Source organism: Podarcis liolepis (genome assembly GCF_965112155.1).
Source record: "Podarcis liolepis genome assembly, chromosome: 7".
NCBI classification, from domain to species: Eukaryota; Metazoa; Chordata; class Lepidosauria; order Squamata; family Lacertidae; genus Podarcis; species Podarcis liolepis.
The window spans coordinates 77,549,261-77,564,156 of NC_139561.1; the positions used below are offsets into that span (position 1 = coordinate 77,549,261).

General features: G+C 42.8%; 3 protein-coding genes across 6 annotated transcripts in view; 2 read left to right on the forward strand and 1 right to left on the reverse strand.

The window, feature by feature from the left end:
- The window catches only part of LOC310712400 (interferon-inducible GTPase 5-like), an 88,591-nt gene that overhangs the window by 50,517 nt on the left and 23,178 nt on the right, over window positions 1–14,896 (forward strand). The gene's annotated exons all lie outside the window — the stretch shown is intronic.
- The window catches only part of LOC310712397 (interferon-inducible GTPase 5-like), a 99,481-nt gene that overhangs the window by 34,345 nt on the left and 50,240 nt on the right, over window positions 1–14,896 (reverse strand). The window contains exons 1-2 of one of the 4 annotated variants that reach the window (XM_083515410.1): window positions 5,293–5,408; window positions 1,167–3,777 (exon numbers count right to left, since the gene is read on the reverse strand). The exons of 1 other annotated variant lie outside the window; for it this stretch is intronic. In XM_083515410.1, the coding sequence (XP_083371536.1) occupies window positions 2,484–3,749 (1,266 nt within the window). In that variant the 5' untranslated portion in view covers window positions 3,750–3,777; window positions 5,293–5,408 and the 3' untranslated portion in view covers window positions 1,167–2,483. Of the gene's footprint in view, window positions 1–1,166; window positions 3,778–5,292; window positions 5,618–14,896 lie in introns of those variants that run through there. 2 more of the 4 variants (XM_083515413.1, XM_083515411.1) reach the window with 2 other exon arrangements.
- The window catches only part of LOC310711154 (uncharacterized protein), a 116,594-nt gene continuing 108,783 nt past the window's right edge, over window positions 7,086–14,896 (forward strand). The window contains exon 1 of the mRNA XM_083512622.1: window positions 7,086–7,285. The gene's annotated coding sequence lies outside the window, so the exon portion shown is untranslated. The remainder of the gene's footprint in view (window positions 7,286–14,896) is intronic.

A 14,896-nucleotide genomic window follows, 5' to 3' on the forward strand; every position in this document is an offset into this window, starting at 1 on the left:
CCCCGGACTCTTGGTTCCCTACTCCCGGTTTCCTGATTCGTGGACTCTTGACTTCCTGACTCCTGGACTGCTGATTCCTGCTTCCCATCCTCTACTCCTGCCCCAACATACTGAGCCAAGACTCCGACTGCCTGTAACCCAGATGGTGACAGTGTTTCGCTATTTGTCAGTAAAAACTATATTACTTTGTCTGTTTATTTGTGTTGGCAGGCAGTGGGGGAACATTTCAACCTCCAAGACTTTAAGGCTGTAAGGCTTTACAGAAAAGTTGCATTCTGAGGAGGGCTAAACTCATTCCACAAATAAGAGCTGGTGTTGCTGACTCCCAGCTTGATGCATAGCCAATGCATAGCCATCTCTTAGTGTAGCTGCTAGTATCTGTCAGTGTAGCCCCTCCGATAGCTGGAAAAACTTGGATTTTTATCTCAGCAGCTGGTAAAATCATGTATGGACTATAACAATCTCAAAAACAATTGGCTAGTGCTTGGAATGAACAAGTTCAATGTGCACTGAATTAGTTTGAAAAACATCTGAACTACATGTGAAAGTAGTTCCCATAATTGCTGGGTAACCTGAACATGAATTAATTTGATGTTGGGGCAAAATGAAGAATGATTTCTGGCTCATCTTCAAGTTCATTGTCACTTTCTAAATGCTTTAGAGTATTTGTACAAAAAAATTTGGGTTTTTCCTCAAAAACCAAGAAACGAAAAAAGGAAAATAAAAAGCACATATCCCTCAAAAACAAAACAAAAAGAAAGAAAGAATAAGAAGCACCAATCTGGAGTTATTTGTGGCAGGAGGACACCCAAAACTCCCTCTCCTCCAACTATGTTGAAGATGAACCAGTCTTTCTCTGTTTCATAGCATCCTAAAATACAAGGAAATTTGTGGGTATGTGTATGCTTACTTCCAGAGAAAAAACCCTCCCCAAAGGCTCAGGCTTCCCCTACCCACCCACCCAGCTGGTGAAGAATAGAAAAGATTAATCATTACAATAAGGAGGCTGAGAGAAAACAGGCTTGTGGTTCAGGTTAGGACACCTAAATTTGGACTGTTGCCTATAGCTTTCCATTGCCTGGATTAAATGATTTTTTAAAACAAAAATTAGAACAGTTGGGGAAATAATTGCAGTAGGGAGGATTCAGAAAAAAACATTTCTTAAAATTTTAATAGTTATTATTTCATTGATATTAAGTAAATAAGGCAAAAGGAAATAATAGAAATCAAACGAAATGAGGAAGAGAATACATTAAAACATTTTTAAAAGCAGCAATAACAAAATAACCACAAAATATACTAAAGGCTACAAAACTATATAGTATATTTTTGCATTGAAAAGCGTGTATCGCAGGATCCCACCCAAGACGCTATCTGTGTTAGATCTTGTTTAATTTGAACTGCTTCAGATTTTGATATCTCCTCATTGAGATCAGTAACTTTTCAATCCAGGGCTGTAATTTTATGATTCACCTTTGCTAAATTATCCTTCAGACATTAATTCTGCATCACAATTTACTTAAGCCTATCAGCAATAGAACTCTCTGAAGCCATTTCTCTTCTCTTCTTCTCTCCATTCTTTATGTTTGGCTGCTGCAAATTTGCTGCATGTCGGAGGGGGAGACATCCATCGTTTTAACACTGACAGGTAGGATATAAGAAACATCTTATCTGGACAAAAATTACCCAGGCAGTCTACTGATTAACCATTGCTACAATAGGGCTGCCTTATGTCTGGGATTTGTCCGTTGGAAGTAGTGGCCAGCCAGAATTTTTGAAAATTGGTAAAAATGTCTGTGAAAACATATGGAAAACCGTGGCAAGCCATGTCAGAAGTGTTGGGGTTTTTTTTTTGGTGAATTTCCTTTAAAATAGCTCAAAAACATCTTTCTGTGAAATGTTAGAAGTGTTGATTTTTTCGGGTGAATTTCCTTAAAAATAGCTCAGAAACTTCTTTTGTTTTGGGGAGATTTTGCCAAAAATCTCATCAACTTTGCCCACCCCATCTCTATACCTTTGCCCCTCTCCCAATAAGCAAAATTTCTATAACTTTTGTGTCCAGATTTTCACTTTTTGAAATACAGTAGTACCTCGGGTTAAGTACTTAATTTGTTCCAGAGGTCCATTCTTAACCTAAAACTGTTCTTAACCTGAAGCACCGCTTTATCTAATGGGGCCTCCTGCTGCTGCTGCACCGCCGGAGCACGAATTCTGTTCTCATCCTGAAGCAAAGTTCTTAACCCAAGGTACTATTTCTGGGTTAGTGGGGTCTGCAACCTGAAGTGTATATAACCCGAGGTACCACTGTATGGCAGTGCTACAAGTCCTGAGCTGAAGAGTAATAAAGGAAGCATGCTAGGATGCCATGTTGCAAAACCAGAAGACGAACTTTTGAAGGGAGCAATTGGTTGATGCTGTGGTAGAAAGATGAGATTATGCATGTTGTACCTGGATGTCTCTTCCCAGGTAGATGTATTGGCTGTTTACTTGCATTTCTTGGGCTCAGCAGCCTTTGCCAGAACTTTCTGTGCATCTTTCACAGCGTTTTCCAGGAAATCCTTCAGCAAGTAGAATGTGGTAGCAAAAGAACTGCCCCCACCATAGAGAGACCCCAACACAGGTATGAAATCCACAACCAGCTCTACCACTCTGATTGTTCCCCACATTGCTGACCTCTTCAAGATATCCATGACGAATTCTGTTGTGATCATACCGGTGCTTGGGGTATGTTCAATAACAGATTTCAACTCCTCAACAGGTTTCCCCACACGATTTGCTAGTATATTGAGAGAATTTTCATCCAACCCAAAAACTTTGCAGATATGTATCATTGTTGAAACCAGAATGCCAATGTCACAACCAAGCGAGAGGAATGGGAGAGGAATCAACCCAACAGTACAACTCACCATGGCTATTTTCCATATCAGGCTCTTCATAGCAGCCTTTTTCTTTGTAATGCTATCTTTTGTTACAATTGGAAAACACATAATTAAAACATTTCTCTTGATTTCATCCTGTTCCTTTTCAAAGGTCTCTTGAAGGAGGGGGAAATCATACTTGCTCAAATCCCACCTTGATATCAGAAAGACCCTTGGAGAAGACTCACCTAATGCCTTCAAATTATCATAGCTATCTTTCCGTATAATGTGAAGCGTCTTCTTCTCAGCTTGCATCATCTCATGCGTGTCCTCCACATTGATGCGTTTTGACCGCCTGTAGTTATCTATATCGATATCCACTTTGCTGCGCACATAGTAGAATTTCTTCTTATTTTTACGGACCTCAAGAGCCAATTTGGTGTCATCCTCAGTGAAGCGCCCTGAGGCGGTGATGATGAAAAAATCATACTTGCTGAAATTGACCTTCTTTAGGTATTCCTTTGCACTAAAATTATTTGTTCCAATTCCTGGTAGATCCCAAATTTTGAGTTTGGGGAATGCGGGGTGTGTATATTCTTGTGGCACCATGGTTGTTTCTGTCAGCCCAGTCAGAGCTGCACCCTTTTCATTATCTTCCATTCCTCGCAGGGCATTGACAAAAGATGATTTCCCGGCACCTGCTCTTCCTGTGACGGCAATTTCCAACGTCATGTTCTTTAATAAATTTGACTGCTCTTTAGCTTCAGCTGAAACAGCTTCAAATGTTTTTCTCTCCAAAGCAGTCTGCACTTCAGCAAGGTCTTTTCTTAAGGTTTCTGTTGTTACAACACATTGTTTTTCTGTTGTTTCTATTGTTACGGCAGGATCCATGACAGTGATTCCTTGTGGCACAGTTTATCTGAGAAAGAAAAGAAAACTATAATAGTTAAATGATAGTCTTCAACACACTTTTATGGACATATTTACAATCCATGGTTTACCGGGGGGGAATCAATTTACATAGGACATATTTCTAAGACCAGTGGGTTGTTTGAGCAGCAGCTGGTAGTATTTCAATAAAGTGAAGAATTGTGCCTGTTGTCAATCTCTCAAAAATGCATTCACACATAACCCTTAAAACATGTTTATGTGGGATGTGGATCTTTTTTGAACTCAAATTATTCATCCCTCCAGAGATGTGTCTAAAGGAAGCATTTACACCCCACTAAAGATTCCCTTTTTTGGATAAAACTTTGGATAAAACACTTCATAAATAAATAAGTCAATGCATTGTGCATATCCCTTGTATATTCTGGGCAAGTCTTGCCCTGCCACTTTTACAAAAGTCACCAATAAAAAGAAGAATGTTTTTACAAATGTCATCAAGGGGGAGGTGAAAAAAAGGAGCCAGAGGGTGATGCAGATAAGTGATGCAGAAAGAGCCCAGAAATATTCTTAAAGGGCAATACTCAATACTGGGCAAATATCCACATTGGGTTCTTGTCAACTAACCTTTACTCAGCGATGACTCATGACTCACTGAAATTAATAACCATGCCTAAGATCCATCAATTTTAATAGGTCTACTCTGAGTAAATGTTAATTGAAGACAACCCATTATCAGCAACATTATCTTGTCCTGAAAGCTATATACATATAACGGATAAATAAATAAATGAAATACAGCTATAGGAAAAAAGAGCTATGAGGAAGTCACAGAATCACAGAACTGTAGAGTTGGAAGGGACCCTGAGGGTCATCTAGTCCAAGCCCCTGCAATGCAGGAATATGCAGCTGGTCCATACAGGGATTGAACCTGCAACCTTGGTGTTATCAGCACCATGGTCTAACCAACTGAGCTATCCAGGCTCATGAGCCAGCACCTACCCAGAACCAAGAGAAGCTCCAGCATCTTCTGCCCTGCCTTGCCTCGAACCCTTGCCATGCAGTTTTTCTAATCAGAAGTGGCGCAGATACCATTTCTACACACCAGCAAGTGCTGGGACGCAGCCCTGACAAAGCGGGTGGGGTCATGAACTGCATTGCAATGTTGATAGACGCCTTTTATTAAACTCGGGCGCGGGGGGGGAAAGAGGGGGACACCTTTATAGCAGCCCGAGCTCTGCTTGCTCCCTGGGGATGGCATGTTATTTGCCGCGGAGAAGAAGAGCAGCCTTCTCGAACATCATTGTTAACAATAATATTATTGTTAATGATATGATATGATATATGATATCACAATAGCTATAAAGTAATGGTTAATATAATAACAATAAAAATGTAAAAAAAAAAACAAATAAAAGGTAAACAACAGCAACAGCAATTGTTTCTGCCACCCCCACCAAGCAAGGAGCTCAGCGTCTCCTTTAATGCAAAGAAGCTCAAAAAGAAATGGAAATCATTCTAGAAGGAGGAGAAAAGTTCAACTCCTTACCTGCTGCCGCACTTATATTTTGCAGCCAAGCTCAGTCCTCTTCTTGGAGGTTTTGCTTCGAGGTTTCTCGCGCTTTCCCCCGTCCTGCTATCTCCCTTTAATACCCTCTTCCTCCTGATTGTCACACTACTAAAAGCAAAAAAGAAAGCGAAGGTAACCAGCGAGGATGAGATAAGATCGCAACAAATAGCCGAAGCCGCATTCCTGGCCAGAGGGAGCTTGTTTGCGCAGAACTGTGTTGCTGGCCAGGCGTGGGGAGAGGAAAACTTCTAAACAGGATGCAGTTTCTGCTCCAAGATTTTTACCCATCTACCATGGCCACATTCTCCCCCTCTCCCCACATGGCATTTTAGTAGGCCATGTATCAGTATGAGACCACGCCATCCTCTCATCTTACACAGTTACACCACTGCTTGTACGTGTGGCAAACAGAGAATGACAACGAGGCAATGAACCTCCATTGCTCTGTCATCTGAAGGAAATGCACTGTGCTAAAGTTCTCCTGAGCTTTCTACCAAGTAGCAATGAGGCAAACATGGAATTGGAACCTGGACCTAGGGCACAGACTCACTTGACATTGTGGTGAGCCTCAGGCCTGGAAAGGGTGGAGGCTATAGAAAATCATAGGTAGTCAGCAGCAGTAAGTAAAAGCTCATGTGACACGAGGTAGACGTGCGCATGGCTGGCTTTGTGGCAAAAAGTATACAATCAAATAAGAGATGATGCAAGCTGCAGAACACCACTATATAAGGGAATAAGTGTAATGGGGAATATAATTGGTCAGGAAAGGTTATGGTAAGGGTAGAGGGGTATAACAGAGGGGGCTTGCCAAGGCTCAGGTCCAGCCTTTGGGTGCAATCCCCCTGGACCATGCTTCTGTACAGAGCCAATAAACGAACTTCTTCTTCACCAAACACGTCATGTGTGTGACTCTTTGGAGGAACTAAAGTGAGAGCTCAGATTCTCCTGCAACAACATGAGTTCAGCCATGATGCATCCCTACTTGGCCTCTGCTCAATTAGTCCTTAGGCAACACAAGCCACCTATTCTCACCTTCTTAGCTAGAAGCTGCCACGCCTTAGAAAAGGGAATTCTGTAACCTAGCAGACTGCAGCTGGGAATTTTGATGTCAAAATTCAAAACAGGAGGTTACAACTGCAGCAAGAATACTCATTGCAAAGTATTGGAAGACACAAGATCTACCCACCCTGGAAGAATGGCAGATGAAGGTGATAGACTATATGGAATTGGTGGAAATGACTGGTAGAATCCGAGACCAGGGAGAAGAGTCGGTTGAAGAAGATTGGAAGAAATTTAAAGACTATTTACAGAAACATTGTAAAATTAATGAATGTTAAAATGATGTCGGAATGAAATTAAGTGGTTTTAGCAGCAATGTTATAAAGGAGTATGTAAAAATGGATTGTTAACAGGTGAAAATGTAAAGCTATAATATATTAAGATAAAGAATTAAGATAAAAACAAAGAGGGAAAGGATTTGCTGAATTAACCATTTGAACTGGAATACAAAAAAGGGAGGTGTGAGGAGGTCAGGGAAATAAGTAAATGAAAGGCAAGACATGGAAAGATGGATTTATTTTTAATTATTTTTATTTTTTCTGTATTTTGTATTTTTTGCTTCTTTTTTCTATTTCTTTTTTACTTTTGTAACTCTTTCTGAAATTCTAATAAATATCATTTAAACAACAACAACAAAATTCAAAACAGGAGGGAGGGGGTCCAGGCATCGAGCAACCACAGCCTCTTCTGCACCTGTTTGTTATGCTCAAAGCCTAGCTGAGGGCAGACCACAGATTTCCTGTTGCGAGCACCAACTCACAAGAACGAAAGCACCAGTCTGTTGAGATCTTCTAGCTCTTCTGCTACAAAGTCCAGAGAGGACAGGAGAGAGTGTGAGCGGCTGAAGTGAGAAGGCAAACTATCCTCTCCTCCTCTCCTCAAACGTCTGTTTGTCAAGGATCTTGAGGAGCAAGTAAGTCTTAACAGAGGTCCTTCAAAGTCCTTCCCTCCCAGCCTGCTTCCCCCTTGCTCAGCTGGCAGGCTTGTGATCCCAATGATGTTAGATCTCCTGCTGCTCTTGAGCTTCTCCCCTAAGCTTAACAGCAGCATTGGGGGGAGAGGGATTATCATCAGAATCATGGGATGGAGAGGGAAAGTTTCAAACTGTCCTCTGCCTGCAAATCCTTTCTGTCCTGTTGAGTTGACTGGGGAGTATCTGAGAGTGCTTAAAAGGAGGCTAAATAAAAAAATTCCTTCCAATAGCACCTTAAAGACCAACTAAGTTAGTTCTTGGTATGAGCTTTCGTGTGCATGCACACTTCTTCAGATACACTGCTGGTGAGGTTGATGGACTTCCATTTCATGCGGCTCAATGTGGTGCCTTCCATGGTTCCAGTAGTAGATAGGTAGCCGTGTTGGTCTGCCATAGTCAAAATAAAAAAATTCCTTCCAATAGCACCTTAAAGACCAACTAAGTTAGTTCTTGGTATGAGCTTTCGTGTGCATGCACACTTCTTCAGATACACTGCTAAAAGGAGGCTAGACAGCAGAGGTTAACAGTTATCTGAAGCCCACTGTCCCCGATTGCCCATGAAACTAGGCAAACTATCTGGAACCTCCCCTTCTCCCACCTACAAGATGGCTGATCAGTGGAAAGGTACATTGTGAGCCTCATAAGACTAGGCAGTTGGAGAAAAGCAGTCTGAGGGGTGCAAATGGCATGCTTCTGAAGCAAAGTTAGAAAACCTCCCTCTCTCTCTCTGCCGAGCAGTGGCAAGAGCCTGTGGGGTTTCTGGCATGCACCCAGGGTCTGTGGTCCTTTGGAGAACTGAGACACGGCAGGGGGGTCTTTTGCCACCACTTATGGGATGCTGTCGAGCTCCCTGAATAATCTAGCTGAGGATGCTGAAAGGGTTCGAAAGAAAGCCCTAGGACTGGAAGAGTGTGAGGCAGAGCATCTCAGGGCCAAGTAGAACTGGCATAAGACATGATGCAACCCAAGGTGGGGTAATAGGAGCTGCTGCTGCTGCTATGGCAAGTCTTCCCACTTTGGCACCCCTTTTCTTACCCATTTTGGCTGGTTCTAGAGACAATGGAGCAGACCCTATAGCTGATTTGCCTTACCACAATACGACACAATCAAGCTTTTAAAAATAGGAATAAAAAGCAACAATTTTTGTAAAGTCCTTTGGAGACAAGCATGCCAGCCAGGCACACCACTGCTCCCCATTTCCTGTATGGAACCCAATACTCTTATGAATTGAATTGGCCAGGTTTAATCAATTCACCCTTTGAGATTCATTACACATGTCGTGTCCACAGTGAACGCTTTTTTTAACTGATACTTTTTAAATATACTCCGATGTAAACTAGAAACATTTGTCATATTGATGTAACATGCTGTCGAAACCTTTCTGTATAATTTCTACCCAGACAGGCCTTTAAGAAAGAGAATTCTTTGATTTTGATGTAGTTTTATTAAGATGTTGCTAAAATTATTTTGTTAGATGACAGTAGGCAATAATCAAAATTACTGTTGAAGTTGAAGTGTAGGTATTTTGGGCATGCAGCTTTTTCCTTTCTGAGGTTGCAAATTTTGTGGAATGTAATCTTGCTTTTCTGCGATAATGGAGAAAGCTTAGAAAAAAATGCCGTCTTCAAAGGAAAAAAAATGGGAATATCCATATCTCTCTTTCATTTGACCCATATAATATTTTGCTTCCTGCCCAATTCTAGCCTTGCTGCTTCAGGCAATTATAATTTAGTTAAGATTTAGTCAAGGTTTCTCAGCTTTAACAATATTTTAGATTTGTAATGCTAACATATTATACTGTTTTTATGTTATTAACCTCATTTATCTTATTTTCTGTAGTGCTCAATTAAGTTCCACCAGATAAAGAAAAGGTATTTGCTATGTGCCTGAAGACTCATCCTTGAACAGCTGAATTTAGGGGGACTAATTTCGTCATAAAGGGAACTGACATGAGAAACTGGATTTCTGCTTCACAGAAATCGAGCTTAGATTTCCCCCTGAACAAAGCAAAAGTGTCACACTGCCCACTCTCCTTTCCCCTTTTACTTTCAAAATGCTTTGCTGACACTAATGCAGCAGCCTCTCTTTTCTCCCTTGCTTTGCAGAAGAGGGTCATCTCTCAAAGGGAGACATTCTGGGTTAGGTGGCCGGGGAGAGTTGCCTGCACACACAAGTTTCCATAGGGGCTAGAAATTGTTTTAAAACATAGTTAAAGTTCAAGATTAATAAAGTAAGGACTTGCAACCACTTCGAACTTTTTGTTATCACATTCTGTCAGACAACAACAAAATGTACCAAACTATTGTAATTGGTCTTAATGGCATTTGCTATTCTTACTGCCTGTCTCGCTGCCCAGCAGTCTCCTTGCCTGAGCCAAAAGAGCTTCTCGGAGGGGGGGTTGAGGAGTCAGACTGCTGGTTTGGGGGGACTTCAGCATCCATGCCAAGGTGACCAGCTCTGGGATGTCTTAGGACCTCATAGTTGCAATGGCAACCATGGGGCAGTCTCAACATGTCAACAGCCCAACCCATGTGGCAGGCCGCTCTCTGGACCTTGTTTTTTCAACTGGGCAAGAAGAGCGTGATCTGAAAGTGGAGCATAGTGACATCAGTCCCTTGTCATGGTCAGATCACTTCCTGTTGAGATTTATACTTTCAGCATGTTTTCCCCTCTGCAGAGCTGGGGGACCTAATAGCATGGTCCGCCCTCAGAGATGGCTGCCATAGTACCAAAATAGACGTGTGATAGGTGCGTTGGGTTCAGCTTAGGGCAACCTCATTTAGGTTTCATTTTCTCAGAAATCACCTGTTTGAGCAGAGTTGTGCTAATCAAGCATGGGGGAGACGAAAACTTGGAAACAGGATGTAATTTCTGTTCCAAGAAAATGAAAAGCCAGGACTACTTTCCCCTTTCCAAGATTAAGCAGGGTAAAAAAGTAATCAGCTAAAGGGAAGTCTTCTTTCTGCACAAAACTGCTCCATTTTGGGGAAGCCTTGCTCCTCTTTTCTCTTGCTTTCTGAGAAGTCTTGCTCGTAGGTTTTTCCCTGCTTTTGCACACACTGTACGAACCTGCTCTTCATGCCTAGCTGACTACAGAACCTGATTACATTGTTACATGATATGATCAATCATTAGTAACAGACATCCTAAGCTCATGGAAAACAAACTGTACTTGCTCTCCATGCCTAGCTGACCATAACTATAGAACCCGATTGTTATATTGTTTGTGCCAATTAATCCCTAGTTACAATTCAATTAGGAGACTTCATGCCTGTCTAGTTCTAGCTCCGATTCTCAGCCTTCTCTCCATCAATGATAAATGATCACATGTAATCCCCACCTTTCAGATGTAATTCCCGCCTTAGTACTTATGTTAACCAATTACAAGTTTCTGTGTGTATGTATCAACCAATCAACCACAGGCCCACCTGGGGCAATGCTTGCAATATTCAATAAAATAGGCTCTCAGGGCCCGCCCTGACAGACGCCTAGCTACACCTGCCTCTCTCGTCTCCCATGATTTTTCATTCCTACATCTGGTGACCCGACGTGCCAGATCCCTTGCGCAGCCGAGCAGTCAGCCAGCCTCATACTTCACTCGACTGGAGAAGTCTTAGCCGGCTACACCGTGAGTATGGGGGGGGGGGAGCTTACAAAGTCCCAGAAAGTGCATGCTACTGAACTGCTTCATTTAGTCAGACAGAGAGGTGCAGGTGCTCATGTTTCTTTAAAGGAAATTGAACGTTTGCTATGTGAGATTGCATTTCAATGTCCCTGGTACCCTGAGGCGGGCTCCTTGGGGGTAGAGGCTTGGCAAAAGATTGGAAAAACCTTTTTTGAAGAACCCAGGGCTCCTATCCACTGTCTGCTAACTTGGCAGAAGTGTGCAGATGCCGTGGCAAAATTTGGACCTCAGGCGTCCCAGGCGTCTCCCTCGGCCCCTGCATCTCTGTCTGTTGGAGACAACCCCCCTCCTTATCCTAAGCTTTTGCCTCCTGCACAATCCTGCCAATCCCTCCCTCCTTTGCCTGCTTCCAACCCACCCATTCCCCCTCCCCCCCCTCCTGCATCTGCTCATACAGGAGCTATGCCTCAGCCCACCCCCCATCCCCCCTTCCCTCCCTCCTGTGTTTCCTTTGCATGCATCCGCTTCTTCAGAAGCTGTGTCTCAGCCAACATCCACTTCCCCCCCTCTTTCTTCCCCCCCACTTTCTTCCCTCCCTCCTTCCACCCCTCCCTTGCCTGCCTCAGCTCCTGCCTGTTTCACGGGAGCTGTCCGTGTTGCACTTTCCCAGGCAAGGCAGAAAGGGCTCCTATCCTTAGAGGAGGGGTCTGAGTGGGCTGGGGTGTTGCCATCTGCTTTCCCTATTTCTTATGCAAACCCAGGCACAGCACAACAACAGGTGCTATACGAAACTCTTTCTTATTCTGTAATGCGAGAATTAAGAAGGGCCATTGTGGATTCCGGTTTAAAATCCACTTATGTGACAGGAATGCTGGAGGGAATAGCAACTGCTTCAACTGCAATCGCCCAGGTCATTTTGCTAAACAATGCAGAGCCCCTGGCAGGGGTGCAAACAGGAATGGTGATGCCAATAAGGCTAAGCCTTCCAAGAAATGCCCAAAGTGCGGTAAAGGCTATCATTGGGCAAATCAGTGCAGGAGTTCGGGAAACTCCTTAGGGGCCCCACTCCCGGGCCAGGACAAATAGGGAGCCCTCCGCCGTTAGTCTCCACTATTAAAACCATCTCAAAGGATACACGCTCTGATTTTACCATCGACTTAATTAATCAAAAAACCAAAGACACTGTTTTACCTGGTGAAATTGTGCTTATGACCACCCAATTACCTCCTAAAGTCGCAGGCTTAATTTTACCCAAATTTTCTGCGGCCAAAGAAGGAATCCAGGTTATTCCTGGTGTTCTGGATCCTTTATCCCACTCTTGATATCGCCGCTCTGTGAAATTGACTAACGATTGTGATGCTTTTGTCTCCTTTTTCAGTAGGTCTGAATATATCTCTTTAGTTGTTTCTCTCTTAGGAGTCCCTGGATTGGCTGTACGGAATCATGTGAACATTAATTCTTCAGCTTATTCTGCAGAAAAAGCCCTGAATTTTTCTTCAGAAGCTCTTCACCTTTTGAATAAAGAACAGAGTGGACTACATAATGGACTTTTACAAAATTGCGCTATTGATTATCTATTGATGATTCATCATTATGGATGTGAACAAGTTGACAACATGTGCTGTTTTAATATTACTGATAATTCCAAAGCCATCCAAAAGCAGATCTCTCACTTGCAAAATCTCACACACCACATTAAACAAGACGTTGGTTTTTCTGGCCTCTGGGATTCTTTCACCCTGTGGCTTACTACCTAATCTTACTTGGCTTCGTAATCTCTTTCAATATGCCCTTGTCATTATATGCATCTTAATTTTGTTATGTTGCTTCCTTCAATGCGTTCCTGGCCTCATAAGTCTTTTCTCTCGGCTTCTCTCTCCCCCTCAACCACCTAATAAACTCCTTGCTGCCTACTTTGCGAAATGGCAACACCAACAGTAAACCTAAGGTGAGATGTGGACGGATATATTTTGGGCATGCGTTGGCAAACCACGTATCCCGAAGTATTCTTGTCCCATCGATCCTGGACGGATTTATTTTGGGCATGCGTTGGCAAACCACGTATCCCGAAATATTTTTGTCCCATGGACCCTGGCGAACTTATTTTGGGCATTTGTTGGCACACCACTAATCCTGAAATGTTTTTGCCTTATTTACCCAGAATGCCTCGCAAACAAGAAAAGAAAGGGGGAGATAAAGGGAAGTCTTCTTTCTGCACAAAACTGCTCCATTTTGGGGAAGCCTTGCTCCTCTTTTCTCTTGCTTTCTGAGAAGTCTTGCTCGTAGGTTTTTCCCTGCTTTTGCACACACTGTACGAACCTGCTCTTCACGCCTAGCTGACTACAGAACCTGATTACATTGTTACATGATATGATCAATCATTAGTAACAGACATCCTAAGCTCATGGAAAACAAACTGTACTTGCTCTCCATGCCTAGCTGACCATAACTATAGAACCCGATTGTTATATTGTTTGTGCCAATTAATCCCTAGTTACAATTCAATTAGGAGACTTCATGCCTGTCTAGTTCTAGCTCCGATTCTCAGCCTTCTCTCCATCAATGATAAATGATCACATGTAATCCCCACCTTTCAGATGTAATTCCCGCCTTAGTACTTATGTTAACCAATTACAAGTTTCTGTGTGTATGTATCAACCAATCAACCACAGGCCCACCTGGGGCAATGCTTGCAATATTCAATAAAATAGGCTCTCAGGGCCCGCCCTGAAAGACGCCTAGCTACACCTGCCTCTCTCGTCTCCCATGATTTTATATTCCTACAATCAGCAAGAGAGGATTTATTGCTCTGTTGCTGAGGAATACATGTTTGCTCCGGTTTATTATTTTTTGATCATTTCTCAGAGTCCGAAAGATGCATAGTGTTAGCAGCATTCTGCCATAGGGAATTTTATTAGCGCCCGTCGTTTCTGAACTCTTACTGCACTACAGGGTGTCAAAAGATTTCAGATTAAAATTGCCACTGCTGACACTCAGAGCGTTGGACAAGAGATTCCCGCTGCAGACACTTCTCTGTTGGCTTTGCAGATGCAGCTGCTACCTGCCTGCCTGGTCTGCAAGGAAACTGTGTTGGGGGATGTGTGTGGAAAGAGCTCCAGCTCCCAAGGCTGCAGGAAGCTGGAGGACCATCTGGGGGGAGGGAAGGTGAGTCTCCCTGTGTGAGGCTGTAGAAACCCTTGAAGGGAGAATGCCTGAGGACCCTGCATGATGTCCCTAAGGCTGAGGGTGTCAGATAAGACACAATAAAAAAATTCCTTCCAGTAGCACCTTAAAGACCAACTAAGTTAGTTCTTGGTATGAGCTTTCGTGTGCATGCACACTTCTTCAGATACATATCAAGAACTAACTTAGTTGGTCTTTAAGGTGCTACTGGAAGGAATTTTTTTATTTTGAGTACGGCAGACCAACACGGCTACCTATCTGTAACTGGAACCAGATAAGACACAGGCTTTGCTGTGAGTCTAGGATTACTCTGAGGAGATTTTGGTGTCCTTCCTGCCTGCCTCCCCATTGTCTATTTCTTCACAAATCCTGTCTTAATCTCTGTTTCAATAAGAGTGTGAGCCTTATCATTACAAAAGAATGGCCAGGCTCCCAAGGAAATCCAAACAAGTATATGGCAATGTTCATAGCCCCACATACATAGATTAACACAGGAAGGCCAACCTGGAACCATTTTGATTCCTAAACTGATCAAATGTTTTCTCTACAAGGTCAAAATGGAAATGCCTCCCCATTGTCTATTCCTTCACAAATCCTGTCTTAATCTCTGTTTCAATAAGGGTGTGAGCCTTATCATTACAAAAGAATGGCCAGGCTCCCAAGGAAATCCAAACAAGTATATGGCAATGTTCATAGCCCCACATACATAGATTAACACAGGAAGGCCAACCTGGAACCATTTT